At 42.7% G+C, this 23,017-nt stretch overlaps 1 protein-coding gene across 1 annotated transcript in view; it reads left to right on the forward strand.

Annotated features, from left to right (window-relative positions):
- Positions 1–913: 913 nt before the first annotated feature.
- Positions 914–23,017, forward strand: part of crybg2 (crystallin beta-gamma domain containing 2) — a gene marked incomplete at its 5' end in the record, with an annotated part of 32,638 nt that continues 10,534 nt past the window's right edge. The window contains 5 exons of the mRNA XM_079287751.1: positions 914–1,114; positions 1,742–4,332; positions 12,346–13,528; positions 13,924–14,721; positions 21,505–21,552. Of these exons, the coding sequence (XP_079143877.1) occupies positions 914–1,114; positions 1,742–4,332; positions 12,346–13,528; positions 13,924–14,721; positions 21,505–21,552 (4,821 nt within the window). The remainder of the gene's footprint in view (positions 1,115–1,741; positions 4,333–12,345; positions 13,529–13,923; positions 14,722–21,504; positions 21,553–23,017) is intronic.

The following is a 23,017-nucleotide window of genomic DNA, read 5'->3' on the forward strand; positions in this document are numbered from 1 at the left end:
AGGAATTTTGACAGGCACACCCAGTCAGAGATCTTGCTGATGGCAGTGACCGAGACCTTGAGTTCCATTCTCCCTCGTCATCGCGGCTCAACAAAACACGGGCACGCAATCACCAGAACAGCATCCCCTCTGTCTCTGCAATCAGTGTTCAGTGTCTTTTTAGGATATCTGATAAGGAAAACGTCGGTCATAACAAAGAGCTCACCCGAGATATTTTGGCATCTTTTAAAACTTTTGTGTAGATTCACACTTATTCTCAATAATTTAGACAAAACATGTTTGTAACAGTGATGGCACTCTGCGACAGTTGTGACTTGTACTTCAAAATCCATGAACCCAAACTAAGCAGTCACAATCATTTGGTGATTTCACTTGCTGCAGATGTTATTTGCCGTGAGTCTATCTGTTGGTTCCAGGCGATGTAACAGTGTACCGGATTCATTGGAAAATGACAGGACGTCGCTATCAGGTTTTAGTAAATCATGTTCTACTAGTCTTTCATTTTTTGTCAGGGTGGAGCAGCTTTTACATCATTGGAATGAAGTTCGGGTGTCAACTCTTGTAAGGTGCTAGGAATAATTTTTCATTGTGCATATCCTCATTCCTGCCACTTAAAGAGGCAGTGTTTGGAAGTTTCTTATTAACTCTTGCCAAGAGTTAGGTATGTTTGGTATGTAAGGTATGTTTTTTCGGTTCATATGTTAATTAATAAAAGGTCAAACTCACAATTATTAATCACAATATACAGTTTTATATATATATATATATATATATATATATATATATATATATATATATATATATATATATATATATATATATATATATATATATATATATGTCTATGCTTTTAGAAACACGTCATGTTTATTGTCTTGCATTTTGCATTTCTTGCTCTCTCTTACGCCGTTTAATGTTCCATCCCTCCATCTCTCCCTCCATCTCTCCCTCCTCCTCTCAGGGCAAAGAATTCAGCTACTCAGAGTCGGACCTCCGTAAGCCAAAGAAGTTTTCCAGCTTCTCCTTTGGTTTTAAAAAGAGGAAGAATGATCAAGTGAAAATCTCCAAGAGCACCTTTGGCCTTCCTAGCGCCGGCATTGAAGAGCAAGAGGAGGTAGCCCGTTTCCTTGAGTGTTGTGTTTCTCAAATGCACGTGTGGCAAATTCTTTTTTATGTAACTTATTCAATTTTGTGCGTCAACTGCTGCTAGGATCAAGTTGTGTCTGATTTATGAAAAGCACCAGTTTGTGCCTCTTATCTATCATTATATTTGTGTAATAACCAAGCAGGGTTGAGCCTTTTCTTTGCCCTTAACAACTCACCGTACACAACCTGTTCAGCATCAAAAGACAGATAAATACAGTTCGCGACCAGCTGGTGAACACAGTCCAAAAACGGAACAAAAGGAAAGTCGCTTTGGACTTACAATTTCCAGGTGGCCAAAAAACTGCAGGATGTATATATAAGCAACTGTATGCCAACAAGTTGGCTAATCAACCCAAGAGTCAATGAAATGTCAATTTTTAGAACTTGCTCCGCTGCCCGAAAGTGGCCGAAACCAGACAGTTATTGCAGGTTTAAGGATTCTAAAGACGAAGTGTTGTTTAGGGATTTTATTTTTTCAGAATGACATGATGCTTGGCCCTGTGGTTCCATTGTAATGATAAAACAAGAGAGGTGCAAACTGAGGCTAACTCCTCCATATCTAAGATTTCAAATTCTGTAAATCATCTTTTTCTAGACTCCTCCGAACCACAGTCGGATGGATTTGGATCAGGATTTCAGCATGTCTCAACCAGAGCTTGACACCAATGATGCATTTAACATCCCTTCTCCTCCCCCTGTGGCCACAAACATATCAGAATCATATCTTGCTTTCCCAAACCAATCACAGTCATCCGTCGCCTCAAACACCCAACCAGAGACGACAGAGCGTCTGACAAACGGCTCCAATCTGTTTGACGTACATGCGGAGCCGCAGAAAGCACCGATAGCCACCATCCCTGAGCTGCAGCTGGATTATCCAGACTCATCAGAGGAGAAACTGGATGATAACTCCCATCCATCTGCCTCCACGACTCGTACAGAAACCAGCCCTGCTGTCGACAACCAGACTGTACTTAGCCTTCCGGCTAGCCGGCCTCCAACCGCGCTTGACACCTCGGCTCGCAAAGCAGCAGTTGTTAACTCCGTCGCCACAAGCAACGGTGCGTTCGATAATGACATCCTCCAGCAGTCTCACACAGACACAGAAATCTCTCTTACTGGATCCACCAGAGTCACATCATCACATCATCAACCTGACGCCCCTGACGTAGTTGACAGTACAAGTCAAAATGGTAAACTCTCCCTGGCAAGTGCTGACTCCAGAATTGACGGCGCAGTTACACAGTCGTCCCCTGTCCCTCGCGCCGACGACTCTGCACCTGTCCATCAAGGAATCTCAAATTCTCACACTGAGAGATCTGCTCCCGTAACCGCCGGGAGTGTCACCCAAACCTCGGCTGTTAGCGGTGAGACAAGTGCTTCACCTGTCAGGCAAGATGAAGTTTACGGAGCGTTGTACGATTCCCTTTTCCCCCAGAGTTTCTGCTCAGAGGTAATGTCAGCCCTCTCCAACCCGCCGCCTCATATCATTACCGAGATAATCTATCAAACCATAAAATCTGAATCCGAACCTGTCATTGTTAAAACCCTTAATGAATGTCACACAGAAACTAATGTTCAGTGTGACTCTGCTGCTCGCAGAGTGGATGATGCCGTCGGTGGTTATTCTAGCGAGAGCTCCAGATTGAGCTCTTCCCAAACATTTACTGCTTCGGAGCCACGAAGACACCCAGATATTTACATCCGATATGTACCTTCCTCTGTCAGTTCAGGTTCCGAACCAGGTGATGGCGATACAATTCCTTACTCAGAGCTGACCCGCTCTCTTTCGGAGGTGAAATCGGAGAGTTTTAGCCTCATTCAAGACATTGCCAGGTCAGTCCCCATGGTTCCAAGCTCTGCCCCTCCCGTCTCTGGCTATGTAACATCCCAAGGGGGAGACACTCGGGTTACTCACTCCAAACGGAGAGCGGTCCTAGTCAAAGAGTTAGTCACAGACGAGGCGAGCACCGATCCCGTCTGTCCCTCTCCCGTGGCTGAAAAAATGAGCGCAGCGAGGGGTCTTGAGGTGAGAATCGAAACAAGAGAGACTGTTTTCACGCCTTCCAGACAGACTGATGTGTCTGATGGGCATTTAAGTCCAGCATATCTGAGCGTTGGATCGGATGACGGCAGTATGGTGGAGATCTACTACAGTGCCGAAGAGGATAGCGGAGAGGGGAGCGGGAGCGAAGAGATGTACACGGTGGACGAAAGAGTAGAAAGTTGCGTGGTAGACGTGGTGAAAGAGGCCGGGCTGTGTGAGGAGTTTCCACAGCGTGGGGGGATTGCAGAAAGAGGCATAAGAAAGCGAGAACAGGGAGCATTTCAGGTGGTGATTGTTAAAATGCAGAATGAGGGAGGCATAACGGCCAACGACGAAGAGAAAGAGGATGTCAATAGCCGATTTGAAGTGGAGGAAAAATGTGGAGGTCGGAGGTCAGAAACTCCAGAGCAGAAGATTGAAACGTCTGAGTTTCTTGTTGGCAGTGACACAGAGAGTCGGGAGAAAGAAATAGAAACCGTGGCGTTGCCACAGGTGAGAGATGAGGGGGAGGAGGAGTTACCTGCCACACCGGTTCAGCAGGCGAACGCGCCGATGGTATGCGACTTTGCTACACCCTCCGGTGAGCCGCATGGGCAGGGGGAGGGGTCGGAGGGAAACTTGCCCGAGGGGTTGAAAACAGAAGATCACCCTAATGGAGAGACGCAACTCCCAAGCCGGGAGGTAATCTACCAGGCTCACAAAGACATTGTGAGTTCTGAATACATACACACTGCTTTCAGCAGCACAAGAGAGGGAGACAAGTTCACACCCACATTTAGTGAGTCAGAAGAGCAAGTTTCACTGACAGCAGAGGCAGCCCAAATAGGTGAAGTGAGCGACGACGGCACAAAAAACGCCCGTAACGCCGCGGGTAGGGCAGTCACAGAGGCTGTCACAGAGGCTGTCACGAGCACTCTGACACACAGCGCTGAGCTGCAATTAGATGCCACAGAGGTTGAGGACAATAGGGCACCACAGAGTAGTGAGTGGCTGGATACAATTACTCAGAGCACAGACAGAACCGCAATAGTGCAAGAACAGGTGACAGCCAACGCAGACACACGCCGCGCTGATCCAGAGGCTGCAGAGACACGATCAGAGAGACATCCGTCAGAAGTGCGACCCGATCCGAATCAGGGGTAAGTGGAGAGTCTTGTCTTCCTTGAGAAAAGACACAAATGATATATGTGATTGGTCTGATTGCCCTTAATGTGTGTAATTTATAGTTTGCTTGTCGGTAGAGTTCAAGTTTAGGCGGCATTAATAAGGGCAACTGGAGAGAGTTCTTCTACAAGTCGATTGGTGTCATTTACTGATATTGGTGTCTGTAGCCTCTGTGCTGGAATGTGCAACATGAGGGGGATTTCAGACACATGAGCGAGCGAGAAATTCTTCTCAATGTGTAGATCAATGTACCTGTTCAGCCAAGATGAGGCACTTTAAATGAGGAACGTTAACTTTTTCGTCTCTGATAAATAAGTCTTGTTTACCAACAGAGCTGTCTACCTGTGCAGTTTTGAACACACCCTTTTTATTGAACACACCCTTTTTATTAATCCTCATGTCAAGTGACAGAGTGTTGACTGTCACATACCCTCAGCTCTGTGATTAATTGACGAATCCACGGCGCATGTGCAGTCTATAAATCACCTGTCACGATCCACATGAGTTAGTTTATTATTTTTGTTCAACCCTGAGCTATCACTCGTTTTACCACAGATTCTCAAAGTGGGGTCAGTGGCACTCGACAAGGGGTCCTTGAAACGTTTTAATTCATAATTCTTTTCCCCTTCAATCAATTAACCGTTTAGATCAGAGGTCTTCAACAGGGGGTCCGCGACCTCTAGGGGGTCCGCGGTGGTACTGCAGGGTCCGCGGAATTTTTGGTTGATTAGATAATTATTATTTATTTTTTCCAAACATGAATCTGTCCATTATTTTAATAGTTCAGTATTGTATGCAAGATAACGGGTATCTTTATGCATGGCAGTGGCACTAATAGGCCATCACTCATTTTTGTTTGCACATTTATGTTTAAAATAAAAACATAAATTTGAATAGCTTGTATGCTTGATTATCATGCAATTAACAGACAATGTTGACATTGGTATCAGCTGACAAGATGTTTATAAATGGCAGTGGCACGGCCTCCCTGCTCACTGTACCTGTTTAAAATGAAAACATGAATATATGAACCTGTGTATGATTTGAATAGCTTAGTATTGAATTCACAACAACAAGGTACTAGGCCCATTCAATATAAAACACAATTTTATACAATATATTTAGTCGGGGGTCCCTGCTCCATCTCTCTATCAGTTTGGGGATCCTTGGCCTGAAAAATGTTGAAGACCCCTGGTTTAGATTATAAATGTCAGAAAGTAGTGAGAAATGCACATCACAAGTTCCTCCATGGAGAAGGCGACGTCTTGTAGCTTGTTCTCCCCGACCAACGGTCAAAACATATTTTACAATAATATGAAACCGAAAAAAAACATTTATTTTATGGTTTATTTTTTCCAATCAAAGTTTTTTGACGGACCTACGATTTATCGATTAAGCTATTAACTGTTTCAGCTCTTGTCACAATATGGATAAACCCTCCATACCTCCATGTTGCATTTGAAAACCATGAAAACGATGCACTAATTTATTGTTACCGACATGAATTCAAGTCCCCCACATCTGCTGGTCTCTTCATGAAGAAACAATACCACGTTTTAGCCCCTTTCAAGCAATGGTTGATTCTTACAGGATAGCTTTTGGTGAAAGTACCACTGAAAAGCCTTCTTTTCCATACACAGTATATAACGTATGACCAATTGAGCAAAACAAAATCATTTATAATCATATGAATAGATTTAGGCACTTATTGCACCGCACCATCCTTCCCAGCAGTATTTCCTGCCTCCATCTCCTCAGCAGAGTGTTCATCTCAACATCTGTGAGGGGGTTCATGCGCTCAGATTCTGTCATGTTTCCAATTTTCTTTTCTTTTTTTCTGGCGTTATCGCGGGAGCAGAGCCACACACAGTGGCGGCTGGTGGAAAATGTTCTAGGTAGGGCCATCCTATCAATTTCAGCAAACATCCCAATATGATTTAATGCAAAAAAAATGTAAGTATCAAACACGCATTATTACTTGGCAGTTAAATATTTAACATGTATTCCAACACGAAAACAATCAGTAAATAACACTTATATAATATAATATAACATGTTCATTTATTGAGATACCCCTATGGACCTTGTTATAGGAGGTAAAGATCAGGAGAAGTAAACATGAAGTGTAATTATGAATACTGATGTTAAATTAAGCTATGATGAGTTTTCACTGTTAATTTAACATCTCTATGACATGTTGATGCCTCCATGACCAAGTTAAGCAGATGAGACTGAGGACAGCTATGTAGAAGAAAAGATGTTCACTTTGTCTAATATGTAGCTTGACAGAGTTCTCATGTGTGTCCTGGTGTTCTCATGTTTCCTTACCTCCTCATCCCTCACTCCCTACCCTGGTGTTCTCATGTTTCCTTACCTCCTCATCCCTCACTCCCGTAACTGTCCGTGCTGGATCCGTCCCCGTTGTTTTAAAAAGCTAAATAAATGATTAGCATGACGTCATCCAGCTAGCCAAACCTGTCTGGTGTACAGCTAGTACAGAAGCTTCGCATGTACTGCTTCCCTTTCCCGCGAGTCTGCTGTCTGATTGTGAGGTCAGGCTGATCTGATATCAGCTCTTTGGCTGCAGAATCTCCTCAAAGTTCTCCTCTCAAACGGGTCTTGGAGGAGGAGTGCTCGCGCTGGCTCGGCGCCTGTAGAGACTTCTCCTGACAAGAACGCGCAGCGAGGGGGGCCTGATCGTTCTGGCCCACAGCTGAATCTATTTGAGGGCGCTGATTGGCTAAATTGTATGTCACTCATTTATATCTTGAATCAGCAATTGGCTAAACTGCTTCATAGACCCGTCTCTTTTGGGCCAAAACGATCAGGCCCCCCAAGCTGCGCGTTCTCAGAGTGTCGTGCACACAGACAGAGAGCACGAGCAGAGAGCACACAGGCAGGACGAGGAGGAAAATCATATATTTTGCGCAGATATCATATTTTACACACATTACTGGGTACATTCCATAGTTCAAAAACACAAATATTGACAATTTGTATAATTTATGATTATTATAATTATTTTCTTTTTTTTTGTGTGGCTCATGGTGGGGCCATGCCCCATGGCCCTCTATTGACCAGCCGCCACTGGCCACACAATACCCACATTGTGTCATTGCATAATAAATGTTACTCATGAGATCATAATACTTGTTCGCTCCACATCATGTCCTGAGCTGTAGCGCTGGGTCTCATGACAGAATGCTGGGGACTTGAAGCTGGCCTTTGATCAAACATCAGAATTCACAGGCACAAGCGTTGCGTGTTGCTGCTCATAGTCACGTGTGTTCTTGATGCTACTGGTTTGTTTGGTGTGTGTCAAACACGTTAACAGTCGCAGGTAAAGACCGTGGCTTCCTTTGTTTTTCTGCCAGATGATCGAGAAGATAGATTTCTGAGAAAGGGCTTTTCTCAGGAATTTGAGGCAATCGATGACAGACGCAGATTAACTATCGCAGCTACAGAATATTACGTAAACACGACAGGAACTGAATTTAGCACACAACCCAAAGAATCTGCCTCGTTTTACTCGCGATATAAAGGAACCCAGTGGCTTTGCATGCATCACTACATGTATCCTGTATAGTATCGAGCTACTTTCTACAACTGCTGTGTAACCAGTTGTGCATCAAGTGAAGTCAGGTTTAATACAAAATGTTATCACAAGAGGGCAGCAGAGACGTGTCTTTTACTTGTTTGGAAGAAAAGTACACCTATTATATAAGTAGTAAAACAAGCCTCTTATTTGTTAATGGACAAAAAAATGAAACACATGAATAACAATAAAGTAATAGTTTCCCAAGCCGTAACTTTATCGCCGGCTTTTTATTCATGTGTTTTTTTGTTGCTTTTTAAAAAATATGAAAATAAAAACTCAGTTTTCCTCAGTGGTACAAATGGAAAGGACAGCTTTTGTGGAGCTAAATGCAGGCAGAGTGAAGGGGAAATATACCCACAACGTTAAGGCAAATAGTGTGGGAATGAAGAAGCACAAAGAAGGAGTTGTTTTTCGTTCTGCAGGTGTTCTCAATACGACATGTGCGTGCCTCTGTTGTCTTGTGCGTAGGTGGTTTTTTTTTTTCCTTTCTCCGTAACCTGCCCACCAACTTGAACACTTAAAACAACACAGTCTCCAGTGAACCAGCCTGCTGATGCATATTATTTGGCCGGCCCTACCTGTCTGGTTCTTCTGCAGCCAGCCGTGCCACTTGTGGTATGTAGTCAGAACGCTGCACTGGCAGCTTTATCCTTTATCTTCCTTTCATATGTGACAGACTGGCTGTTGCCTGACAGATTACTTGAAACACAAGTAGAATGACAAACTTGTGGCGAATTCTTTCTCTTATAATTCGCCTAATTCAAGATTTTAGGCCTGGAGTCCGTCTGAGTCCCTTTTTTTATAGAGACTATGCATGTAAGTACACCATTTAACAATAATCAGACCAACAGAAATATTCCATTTCTTTCATTTGGTGTCGTCTCACGACCACCTTTTAAGCCAAGTTCACACTGAAAGACGATCAAAGTCTTCAGATCGCTGTACTGTTCACGCTGCACAACTTGTAATCTGGGGTCTTGAAGTCGGTGTGGTTTTCTGGTCGACACACCACAAAATCTTTCACCTGGAAAGATTTGTGTGAAAGCAATGCGGGGGAACTGATTGCAGTCACGCATGTTGATGTAGTTGGCACACATGTTCACAAAATAGTTTGCTGAGGCTGAACCTATTGACATCACTTGAAGCAATTTACCTAATGTTGCACACCTTCCTTTGGAGCCACAAAAGACTTCCTGCTACTTTTTATTTCACAAATGTGATGGCACGCCCCAATAAACAGTGTAAAATCAGTGGAATCCCCCTTTTAATGTTAAGATGTCCAATGCCAACGCTTTATGTAATCAATCAATCAAGTTTCATTTTTGTAGCACATTTCATATGACAGGCGTAGACTCAATGTGCTTTCAGGACAATGTTTAACAAGGAGTCATACTGATTACGTTCAACAAAGGAGGAATGAGGAATGAATGCAGTTAGCTTTTAACACAGCAGTGACTAAACTACACTTGAACCCTGAGCTCAGCAAAGCTGCAGGGATCAATCCAAACAGTCACAAGTCACGCGATCGTACTCTCAGTCAAGCATTCTTTAATCCCCAACAGAAATGTTGAGAGGAGGGAGGCGAACGAGGGAAAACATGCTCGAGGAAATAAAACGTGCCCTCTTTTTCCACGCATTGATTATTGGAGAGAAATCATATATATTTTTAGACGTACCGACGAAAGAAGATCTAAAAAGTCTTCAATCTGTAATTATGGAAGGAAGCACGTTTCGCCTGCATGTGTTCTGCTTGCTTGAGTTCATCTATTGGCACAGAACTCTGACAATGTTAATAAAGGCTCCACCCTAGACGCACTGTTTCCAATGTTGGATTTGCAGCAATGTTTCTGTGTATTTTTGCATAAGACTAAAATATTCTAAGCATCCGGCTGCACATGCTTGACATTCTCTGACCAAGATGCCTTGACAGGGAAGGGTTTAAAACAGTGTTTGCTGTTGTTTTGCATGTTCGGCATGGTCTACAGTAGGTCTACAGAGTGTGCGGTGACTGCATTCCAACATCTTTGTTCACCTAGGACATAAACAGCAAAGTATTATTAGGATGATAATCAGTAAAGAAGAGCCAATCTGTCTCCCTGGGGCTCATGTTGCCAGGTGGGATATAAAACTGATCCGCAGCATTACTGGGCGGTCAGAGCAAGTGCCGTGGTAAAAAGAGCGTGAAAGTCCTCGTAGGGCAGGTGGGAGTGGGGGGGGGGGGGTAGATGTGTCAAACAAGCGTAGGACTATCACGCAGGAGACCGCTGTCTTTGTCACGTGTGAAAGCAAGTCATCTTTCAGTTATTTTACCGTATGTAAGTTACGAAAACCTACTTAACAGCAGTAACGTGACACGCATCCTTATTTTGCGTAGCAAACGTACTTAACTTAAACCAAACATGATCTTTTCCCGAAGCCTAACCAAGTAGTTTTGGTGCTTAAGTAAACATAAAAACAAAGTAAACCCATGTTGGAAGTATATTTTGAAGAGACTGTTTGCATGTAACAAGCAGGAACTGTATGTTTCCTGTGGACGTTTATCCTAAAAAGACCCCATGCACATACTGAGTGGAAACTTGATGCGCCGTCCCTGACTCCAGAACTGACGCTTGGTACCTAGAGGTCCATAGTTTGAAGAGTAGGGCCACTGACCAATCTGCAGCATTTAAGGAGTTGCGAGTGTGAACATGTTGTACATTACAATATCTGCCAGCGATAATTCTAGATTTGTATTTTAGATTAGAGTTCAGCAACGACAAGGAGCTGCCTTTATTCTGAAAACAAATTAAGCTCCAGAAGAGTAAGTACACTCTGCTTTGTGCTTTATTCCCATTTGTTATGTAGATCCAGTCTTGTTTTACCAGCGTGTTAATTTCATCATAACGACTCCATTGACTCTATTGACTCTATTGACTCTATTGACTCTATGTGACCACTATGACCTTTCAGCTTGGATGTGCATAATAGACAGAGATACCGAGAGTGACTCATTTATTTATGTGGTCAGAATGTGGAGACAAGTCTGTTCAGGGCCACTGATACTCAAATGTTTTACAGCCGTGCACTTAATGATGCTTTGCATTTTGCATTTCAAAACAAAAGCAACTGCAGATATTTCTGCACCTTTCTCATGTAAAATAAACACGTATTTCCTAATTTGTGTCAAATACTTCAAAAAGCACTTTAATCACAATTGTCAATATTTCTGTTACATTGTTCAAGTGACTATGTGGCAAGAGAATAAATACATACTCCCCAGTTGTGACCTTTTAGTTTAGTTTTATTAATTATTTTGTTGAGCAACTCATTCTCATGACCTTTACATAATCTTCCTCTGGCATTGCGTTGATGGAAGGCACCTGTTTGATGGGACTGAGTCACCATGTGCATTCTTTGAGCGGTTACACAACCATTTCACTTTTTACTGGTAGCCTTTTGTCTGTGAAACCGTTTGCCATTTAAATAAACAGAGTTCGTAATCGTACCACTCCTTGAAACTTGCGCAGAGTTCTGAAGATCTATAAAGGTCAAATGATTCACTGATGGAAGCTCAACTCAGAATTACTGACTTATGACCGCTTTAGGAGATTTCCATGTTTTGGTTTGGCAAAGAATACTGATGCTGTTTTTTATTGTACTTTTGTAAGTGCAAGTATGCCCAGCCTACCACTTTCAAGACTCCACAAGTCAATAGAAACGATTAAAATGTGTTTTTAACACAGACACAGCGTATTATTAACACCATCTTTATGGTGTTTTCTTTTTTACTATGTACATTAATGAATGTAAATATCCAGCAGATCACTCTTATAATCAAGCAACACACAGACAACTATGCAGTATCTCCGTTTATGGATGCTATGATCTGATGCCACTTTGCTGGCTAAGTGTGTTGAATGGCACTTGTGCAGGAAAGGAAAACACACACGGCGTTGAGTTAAATCGTTTGGTTTGCACAGTTCGTATGCTGTAAATGTAATTTTGGCTTTGAGTATCCCTGACATGTCAGCTGACAGCATTTTGCTTTTGCACATATGCTCCCAGCGCAAAGCGTTTGTTGGTTTGGTTTTAAAGTTAATCCAGCTGAACTGTTGCGTCATTTAAATGTGTTACTGTGTTGTTCCAAACTCCAGTTTCTTCAAGACTTCAACCGTGTCAAAAGTCCAGATAAGTAGTAAGCAGCAAATAAATGGCTGTCTGCATGCAAGTCAAGCTACTCAAACTTTCTTTGTGCGATTTGCATTGTTGACATTGCAGGACCACCACACCCTGAAGGCAGTGCACTACTTGATATACTGTGTATCAGTCACCATTGTCAAATCAGACTCTCCTCTGTCTTTTCTATTTGTGTCATCTTTGTCCCTTTTTCTTTTTCTTTGTATTCATCCAGGACCGTGACAGTGTCAAGGACGCCCACAGCAGCTTCAGAAGTCTTTGCTTCTGTAAATCAGCCACCTATAGCCGAGAAGGAATTGGCTGACGAAATGAATTCAGGCTTCAGCAGCCTAAGCACCAGACTGTCCACAAATAATTCCTCTCCCCCGAAGGAGGATGAATCCAAATATCGTTTCCGTAAACTGTCTCTGGTCAGCGAGGCCAATGCCACTGAGGGAAGACAGGATGCAGTGGACTTTAGCCAAGATAGCACCACTGTCACTGAATCAGATAGAACAGATATCGACCCGGATTACAGGTGGAGGAATAGATTTCATGGGGTTTCTCAGTATAAACCATACAAAGCAGAGAGTTCCTCCATTTCTGATTCTCTGAGTTACGGAATGTCTGACTCCTACTCCAGTACCTCCTCCTCCTCCTCCTCCTCTGCTCTCTCCGATTATACAGCATACAAACACCTCAGCAACTCCTCCTCCTATCCAGAGGAACACGTTACCATTGGCAACAGGCTGAGTGACATGACCAAAGTTTCTCTGAGCTTCGACAGCGAGCCAGCGGGAGCACCAAAAGATGAGTGGAGGAGGAGTTTGGTGGAGCGGGAGGAGCCTGCTGCACCTGCAAGTGAAAGAGCGGGACAGAGAGGGAGAGAGACAGAGGGAGAGGCAGAGAGGTTTCAGTCACGCTGGGACTCTCATCAGCTCTCTGTGTCCGGCATCTCCTCGGCTCACGGCCACGACGCCATCGACGGTCGTGAAGACGACGATTGTTTTACTGGAGTGTTCAAGGCCACACTCGTGGACTTGGACTCCGAGCCTGCCGCTCCCCCTTCCTCTCCCCCAGCCTCCCCCGACGACGACTCCCCCAACCAGTTCGATATGGACAGCCTGGTGGACACGCTGAGGAGCATGGGACCCTCCCTGAGGCCCAGGAACGGGAGCCTGCGCGGGGCCCCTCCGGCCCTGCTCTCCTCCCTGGCACCAATTGTTGAGGATGCTCCCAACCCCATCACCCCTGACATCCCTGCCTCCCTCATCAGTCCCACCAAAAAGATGGAAGCAATGGGCAACCCTCCCGAGTCCCTCAAAGGACTTTACACCCTGCCTAGTGACATTGGACTAAAGAGGGTCTCCGCCAGAGACACTCGTTCACCACTGGAACTGATGAAGCAGAGCCAGCAGGTACATTCAGACACAAAGTTCAGTGAAGTCTTTGTCTTAGTGAAAAGCTTTGTATCTCCAAAATGCAATAGAAATGAACAGTGACAGTAAAATGTTATTTTCTTCCTTATTGCAGGAGGACATAACTATATTATTTGTATTGTTCGATTATTATTTATCATATTAAGTCAGATTTGTCTGGTTTTGTAAGTGTGATTGCTCTTTAAACTTGTATCTTCTCATATCCATTTGTGCTTTATCCTAAGTAACAGGGGACAGAGTGCATTTTTAAAACCAACAGCAAGCTGCATGACTAGATAGCTTTTCTGAGGACATGATTGACAACGTTTTTGTTTTGTTTGTTTTTACAACTCGGGTGCGTCAACCCTTTAACTCATTGCTATACTCACCTGCAGGACCAGCAGCAGTCCGGAACAAGAGGCCTGAACTTGCCCCCGAGAGCATATGTTACCAACAGTTTAATAATGAGAAATTCCTCTGACTCGTCTCCTGAGGAATTAAAATCCCCAATGCAGAATGGAAACGGACTTCTTCCGCCTTCCACCCCTACCTCCCGCCTGGACAGCAGCATCCTCTTTGGAAGCCACAGGTCAGCATCCATAGATCAGACTTCTGAAAACGGAAAGGCCCATCGCCCGCTCTACCGCACCAGCTCGCTACCGGATAAGGGGCCATCCAACGATCGCATGAGTTTGGGAAAGAAGGAGCTTGGTGAACTGGGAACTAGAACAGAACCAGCCGGGTCCCGCTTTGAGCGCTTCTCCTTCCTTTTGAACTCCTCTCCCTCCCCGGCGAGCTCCTTGACCGGAGCTGAAAGCCCCAGCGCTCGTATGAGTCTGCCTCCGCTGCAGGGCATCGGCCTGCTGCCCTCCAGCAACAGTCCAGCCCCCCTCCTCAGCCCCGCCGGCTCCATAGACCTCCAGAGCCCGTTCACTACCACAGACTCCCCCTTAAGTATGTTTGGTCAGATGCAGGGGATGGGGATGGGTATTGGGATGGGTGCAGGTACTGGGGCAGCGGCCTCTCCCATCCTGCAGAGGAGCTTCAGTAGTGAGGGCACCATGGGAGTCCAGCAGACTTCATTGTTCAACAGTAGGCATCGGGAATCTCAGTTCCAGAGCCAGTTCCAGAGCCAAGATGTTGAGTCGATGAGGAATTTAGCGTCGAAATACAAGGCCTTCCCTGATGCTTATGTGAGTATTACTACTGCTGTTTATTTAGTCTCACTAAGTATTATTCGTATTGCTTGAATTACATTTAAATACATAACAATTCAGGCGAGAAATGTCTTAATTAGATAAAGTTACATGAGCTGCACAAGCATGATGTTGCTGAGGAAAAGGGGGATCTTTGAATTGACAAGGAATATTGCGCTTCCACCTTTTTGGTGAATCACTTGTAGAACTAGAAAAAGCATTTCCTGCTGAAAATGCGTTGGAATGCTGAAAGCTGAAATTAATTGTGAAAAAATTGCTGAAAATTAAGAAATGGGAGACTATCTGTTTGAAAAATGTTGAAGCTCGAAAGCATTTAAACTGCACTGCTGAAAAACCTTCTAGTTGAAATGTCTAACTATGGTGTCTGTAGCTAAAAGTATGAGGAAGAAGAAGGCTTTGAAAGTTGAAGTATAACAGGATTTGAAGATTTTCTCCATATAGATCCCATTCAAAAGAAAATTGCAAAAAGCTTAATTCAAAAAGTTTAAAGATTACAAATATGAAAAGTCAAAGCACCCCTCTCCTCCTGAAAGAGCTGAACATTTTGATATTTGAACAATTTCTGTAGCTTAAACAAATTTCAGAAGTAGTGATATTTGTAGTAATAGTAGTAGAAGTTGTATTTGAAGTAGAAGTATTATTAGTAGTAGAAGTATGAGTAGCATTAGAATAAGTAGTAGTCGTAGCAGTAGTGATATTTGTAATAAGGCAAGGCAAGGCAAGGCAAGTTTATTTGTATAGCACATTTCAACAACAAGGTAATTCAAAGTGCTTCACATAAAACCATTAAAAGCATCAAAACATAAGGCAAAAGAAAAGGAGATTTAAAAACAATTAAAGAAACAGTGTAAGAAATAAAATTCAGTCGTAAAAAGTAAAGGAGATTTAAAACATACATTGAAACAATAATTGATGTCTCCCTGAGACATTACGCTGCACGCAATCAACCATACACTGCCGCAATTCTGCAATTACTCGCACACAAACCACGTCTGGAAAAGATCTCTGCCGATCTGCGTTTTATAGTGTACGCCTTGCACGAACTCGGTCCCGGAGGAAATGGCGACATATTGTACACTTTCTAAATTTGAATCGATGTCTCCCTGAGACATTGCGCTGCACGCAATCAACCATACACTGCCGCAATTCTGCAATTACTCGCACACAAACCACGTCTGGAAAAGATCTCTGCCGATCTGCGTTTTATAGTGTACGCCTTGCACGAACTCGGTCCCGGAGGAAATAGCGACATATTGTACACTTTCTAAATTTGAATCGATGTCTCCCTGAGACATTGCGCTGCACGCAATCAACCATACACTGCCGCAATTCTGCAATTACTCGCACACAAACCACGTCTGGAAAAGATCTCTGCCGATCTGCGTTTTATAGTGTACGCCTTGCACGAACTCGGTCCCGGAGGAAATGGCGATATATTGTGCAGTCCTTTTAAAACCATTAAAAGCATCAAAACATAAGGCGAAAAGGATAGTAGTAGTATAAGTCGTAGTTGTAGTAGAAGTATCATTAGTAGTAGAAGTATTAGTATGAAGAAGAAGTATTAGTATTTAGAAGAAGTAGTAGTATTTAGAAGAAGTAGTAGCCTAGTATCAGTAGTAGTAGTAATAGCTGTAGTAGTGGTCGTAGCATTTAATATAACAGTAGTAGTAGTAAAAGTAATGGCAGTATTTGAAGTAGCAGTAGTAGTAGTACTAGTAGCAGTCATACTAATAGCTGTCGTAGTATTAGTACTGGTAGTAGCATGAATAGCAGTAGTAGCAGTTGTAGTATAAGTAATAGTCGTAGTGGTAGTAATAGCAGTAGTGGTAGTGATAATATTGATGGTAGCAGTAATAGCACTAGTAATAGTAGCAACAGCAAAAGTTGTAGTAGAAGTAGTAGCAGCAGTAGTCGTAGTAATACTGGAAATATTAGCAGCAGTAGTAGTTGTCGCAGTATTAGTAAGAGCATTCATTATTTCAACAAAAAAGCCGAATTTTGAGCTTAATGTTTACATACAGTTAATCCATGGGGCTTTTATTTTGAAAGGGTGGGGCTGGGTGGGGGAGGGAGGGGGAGAGGAGACATAATCATAATGTCTGACACACATAAACAGAGGTTATTAAATGACAGGCTTCATCACAAGCAGTTCAGTTAGAATTCACTCTCTGGGGCTTTTATTTTGAAATGGGATGTGGGGTGTGGGGAGAAGGGGAGAGGAGACAGAATCATAATGTTAGTTAAACACAAACCGGTTATTAAATGACAGGCTCATCACAAGCATTTCAGTTAGGATTCATTCTGTGGGGCTTTTATTTAAAAATGGTGTGTGTGTGTGTGTGTGTGGGGGGGGGGGGTGGAGGAGGGGGGAAAGACCTCTAAAGATCCCTAAGACCTGAATGACTGTATGAGAGACACAGAGAGAGAGAGGGAGAGGAGTGTATGTGCACGTGTCTGTGAGTTTATCAACATCACTAATTGCCTTAATCGCGAACACCTGTGTGCCTGAAGCCATTTGAAAATATTCTCCATAGAGATCCTATTGAAAATAAAAAGCTTAATAATTCAAAAAGTTTAAAGGTTAGAAATATGAAAAGTCATAGCACCCCTCTGGTGAAAGAGCTGAACATTTTAATAGTTGAAGGGTTTCTGTAGCTTAAAAAATGAAGGAGGAGAAGAGGTGCGATGGAAGAAATAGAAGAAGTTGAATAAAGATTCGAAGAACAATAGTTGGAATGCTTAACAGCATTCCAACAATTAATTCATATTAAAACAGGCCTACAGAGTATGAGTAATGGGTTTTTTCTGCACCCCAAGGAAAATGTAAGTGCAAGAATGCACTTCCCAGGTAACGACATGAGAGAGAAGGTTGGCTTTGTAAAATGTTTACTCATTATGTTGGCAGCTCTTTGCCTCAGTCGAAGGTCTATTCTCCTCGCGGTTGTAAAAAGAAAAGACAAACAGCAGCTAAGGTTGCAATCGGTGAGTGACTTCATATGTGGTTTGCTGTGCACACAGGAACAGTCCCTCTTTGTGCTGCTTTGTGTAGGTGTCCGTGTACCTTCACATACTGTAGCGTCTGTAGAGCTTCTAATTTCAAATGTTTGTGAAGCACCACCAGGCGTTAAAAGTGGCTGGTGCCAGAAAAAAGAAACCGGTGCATCAGTGGCGTCCTTGGCAAAAAAATGGAAATGTATAGCGTTGAATCCAAACCTGTCCTGTACAATACTGTCCCCGCCGGCGCTGAGCATCACATAATCAAACAGAAAAGGGCGTCTACTCAGGAATGTGTTCAGGCATGTTAAACACATCCAAGCATTCACAGGAAGGGCTCAACTGATTAGTTCTTAAATTATTAGGACATGTCTTAAATGATTTTTATATGAGAGAGAGAGAGAGAGAGAGAGAGAGAGAGAGAGAGAGAAAATTCACGTGGGCACACGGACACACTCTATTTCCCTGTCAAAATAATTGTCGCTCACACTTACACTTTTCGTTTGTTCTTTCCATTTCGCCGCTCAGCCAAGAAACCACGAGATGTCACACTCCCAAATTTCACATTCACCCGTTTTATGTAATGAGTGCAGGTATGCCAACAGTTGGGAAAGAAAGAAACCACAGAACTTAGCCCTGAGGGGAGGCTGTAAAAGCAGGTCCTGACATTGTGATTTGTTTTTTTAATGATGCTTTTCTCCGCAATATATCACGTGTTGATCTTTTTCTTTCGCCCCACAACACAGTGGCGTTATTTCTGTCCTCGCAAATACAAAAGGAGTGCTAGCTGGATGCTCAAGGTGTAGCTACTCATTAGTCGACAGCTGTCCTGTGTAGTAACTCCACACAGAAGGCCCGTCTAGCCCGGGACTCGAACCCCGTCCCCTCTTGCTGAGGCTACGGTGCTAGCCACCACACACCACATTGTACTATAATATAGTTGTATAATGTAGATTTTAAGAATTCTCAATTATATGACATTACATTTATCTATATAAACAAGAGTATTGGCCTGGCTTTTATCAGTAAAAGTAGTGTATTCTATTATGCAGTGTGTGTGAACAGGAGATGTTTTGACGTCCTCGTCCCTTTTTGCTCCTGTCGACTTAAAGAAAGAAGAATTAGGCATTGTCTTGTAAATGTAACTACGCCGAAGGGAACTTGGAACACACGTAGATGACTTTAATGGGACTTTAAACACGCTGCTGCTGACTGATGCATACCTCTATACATCCAATCATTCGTAGGATTCCATGCTGTAAACCTCCCCCATGCAATCAAAACCATCAGTGACACTTTCTCAGCCGGTGGGTGTGAGGCTTCTCAATAATTTAATCCTCGAAGAACAGTTTCTCGTTTATTTTTTTAAATTATTTTCCTCCACCTGTCTTGTCCTGCAGAGACACAGTCACACCTCGCCTTTTGTATTCTGCCTCACATTTCTCTGCTTTTTTTTTTTGCTTAATACTTGACGAAGTGGAGGTGACAGGGAGGAATTTGAAGGTGGCAGGGTGAGAGAAGATGACAAAGAGATGGACTTTTTATTTGCTGTGATCGTCAGTTACACGCAGCACACGTTCATGCATTTATTTATTAATTATCTTTGAATGTGGGATTTGCTGAGACTGCACATTATATCCGCGGTAACCAATTTCATGGGAGAGCAGATCGTGTGCCCGGGCTGCTGGGAGGGAAGGGAACTCAAGGGGAAAAAGTGTCTGTTGGAGTTTATGTTTCATAATTCAGTAAACACATTGCTCCCCATGAATGATGCAGTTGTTTGACCTTGTTTGGAGCTGTATAGTGAAGGCTGGAAGGGAGGTTAAGAAGGAGGTATGTGTATATATATATATATATATATATATATATATATATATATATATATATATACAGTATATGTGCAAAAAACATGGCCAAGATGAGTAAGGCATTGACAGTATTGCACTGGATTTGTTTTTTCCATTAAGATTTTTATTGTTTCCTTTCCGAACTGTCCCAACAGTGCCATTTGTTTTACAGATGAATGTCCACACAAAACATATTTAATTAAATAAATAGATAAATAGATACGTACAGGAAAAAAGAATCAAATTTAGTTCAAATAAAGTCCAGTTAGCCTCTTCCAATGGCTCTTAGTGTTTCTACTGTCCTGTAAACCAGCTGTAAGTAAAACCTGTGAGACAGACTCGAGTGTCCCAGTCGGACAGGTTATGATAGCCTTCCTTGTCAATACTCCTCTATTGTGTAGTGTTTGTCACTCACGTGTTCAGATCAGGTGTTTTTTTGCCCAAGAGCATCAACGTGCAGCCAAGTCATTATGACGGGCAAGACAAATGTAAATGTTGACTTTAAGTCTTTGTTGGTTACGCAATAGCAGCATGGTCGATGACAACATCGGCACAAAGTAGACTTAAGTATTGAATAGAATACAACATTATTGTCAACCAGGGTGGACAATTAAAATGTATACACACAGCACAGTACTTCAAGTACAAAAGTGCATTCATTTAAAAAAGGGGTGAAAAAAATCTCTAAAAAATGAACATTGTCTATCTATGCGGGATAAATGACTAAATGATGAGACGGCTTTGTTATTTGTTGACAAAGGCATTTTGTAGCCCTGCCTTTAATAGTCTGAGTATTATTTTTATAAATGACTGTATTTTGCCGAATCCCTTTTGCTCGTGGCTTTGGTAAAACACATATATTTTTGTCATGGCAAACACCAACTGTGTGTTTTTATGTAAAAAAATAAAAATAAAAATAAGATTTACATTTACTAAATGTTAAAGCCTCTTGACTCAAAATGCAAGAAAAATGCAGGGAATTGAGAGCTGAATGGGAGGTCAAAGCGCTTTCTTCTTTTAATTTGGCTCTATGGTGGGAAACGCTGAAAAGGCACCATTCATGCCCTCAGCTTGCTTTCACTGAAAATGTAAAAAACGTGTCCTGTTGCTCTTCAGGAAAAGGTCAAATGCTATTGTGTCCTACACAGTTACGGTTCAATTTGGTTGAAATTGGCTATTTATTTCTCAGAAAGTATCTAATTGAAACAGGGTCCATAGTAAATGAGGGCAATGTGGGACACTAATGAGGACTGTTGAAATAAGAGCCTACTGTAAGAGGCTCTCTTTAGTTGGTAACATGATCCAGATGATAATCTGTTTCCTACAGAGCTAGAGAATAGAGGCCGGGTGATACCGGACTCCAAACACACAATCTCTCTTCTAAATGTATATGCAAATTTCATGTTCGCTTAGCTGCATTCCAAGTTGTACAAGCAATTATCCTCAAAATTCCGGCATACCGGCTGAAGGCTCAGAAATGCACACCGCACACACACACACACACACGTGAAACAGGACATTGACAGCAATGTCAGAGCAGATCTCAGGTGAGATCCTGCTGTTATCGGTGGGAGCAGCACTAGAGGGCATCAGGCTAAACAGGTATATAGGAATGTTTGGCTTTCCCACCTGTCAAAGAGGTGCTTGTGCTGTCATGAAGGATGTCCTCTCTCCTCGCTTTGACGCCACCACAACCTGTTGAACAGTGTGACGTAAACATAAACAACGTGTGGGTCGTCAAATTTTTTGTCTTTTTACCTAATAGCATTGAACTTGATCTTGGCTTTTACCTTTTATCCTTTTAATCATATAAATGAAATGCTTTAAGGTGTCAGAAAAAAGGAAAGAAAATGCTCTGCTAAACACTATGTGTCAAGTAGAAAGTTTGCTGAAATATATTTATTTTCTTTGTCCACAGCTCACTAAAGAGAAGGAGCATGGGAAGCTCAATCCTCGTCCTGGAAAGGTGAGTCTCCACACGGCACACACAGCTGAGCGTGGTCACTGATTACCTGGGACCAGGAAGTGATATTACTGTGAGGGATGTGTTTCTGTGGAATTTGACTCTGCCTAGATAAACAATCACCTCTTTTTTTTTTTGCGTGCTGACATTTGAGCCTCTGGACTGTAGAATAGAAAGGAGGCAATAGAGAATAAAGTGTCTGAATACGAAGACTGCGATCAAATTTGGTACCGATAACTATGACGCCCAGAGGATGAATCCCAGTGACTTGGACGGCCCACTGTAAAGCCATCGTCGACATCAGGTCGCAATTTAAACATGTACAACAATTTAGTGTATGACCTGAAAAACTATCACCGTTCCCATCGGCCTCGGATGTACTTTGCGTGTGGAGCTAATTGGCAAATGCTAGCATGCTAACACGCTAAACCAAAATTGTGAACATTGTCAACGTTCTACCTTGCCATTTCGAGCAGGTTAGGGTGCTGATGTTAGCATTTAGCTCACAGCACCCTGTTCCAAAGTGCACAGATAGCCACCATAGACCAACTGATATACTCTTGGTCTTATGAGTCACATTGCATTTCTTACTACAGATTTATTTATGAAGACATAAATACATGCAATTTATGCAGAAAATGTAGATGGTTTGGTTTTGTTTTCTATAAATGATGACGAAAAATGTAAAAGGCAATATTATTGTGTCTGCACGTAACAAATGTAACAGCAGAGGAGCTTTGTAGAAGCAGGACTGCATAGACTGCTGTTTGTTCCCAAAGCTTTCTTGTGACGCTTGCTGTGGGACGCTCGTTATGCTGTGACTCATTCACTCATGGACATGAAGTTCTTTACCCGAGGGTAGACTTTCACGCTACTATTTTTTTCATTGAATTTGTTTGCGATTAACATCAACCATAACTGCTATTTCAAGTTCAAGTCTGGGTTTCGTAAGCAACACTCTACTGAAACCGCTCTCCTGAGGGTTTCAAATGACATTCTCATGTGTGCTGATGCAGGTGACTGCTCTGTGTTCGTTCTTATGGACCTCAGTTCTGCATTTGACACTGTAGACCATGACATCCTGATTAAGAGGCTACGTGATTGGGTGGAAATATCTGGCATAGCATTAGACTGGTTTACATCTTACCTCAATGACAGAAGTTTCAATGTCTCTGTGGGTGATTTTGTGTCTGTTACCTCTCCACTGTCTTGTGGTGTACCACAGGGCTCGGTTATGGGGCCTCTATTATTTTCCCTTTATCTGTTACCTTTGGGGCCGATTATAAAAAGCTATAATGTGTCCTATCACTTATATGCAGACGATATCCAACTCCATCTGTCATTCAAACCCAGCGAGGCATTCACATTAACTATGCTCCTGGACTGTGTCAATGCCATCAGAGACTGGAAAACTGCCTGCAACTCAACGACTCTAAGACGGAGGTCCTAGTTATTGCTCCAGATGAGT

The sequence above is a fragment of the Melanostigma gelatinosum genome, assembly GCF_949748355.1.
Source record: "Melanostigma gelatinosum genome assembly, chromosome: 17".
Taxonomy (NCBI): Eukaryota; Metazoa; Chordata; class Actinopteri; order Perciformes; family Zoarcidae; genus Melanostigma; species Melanostigma gelatinosum.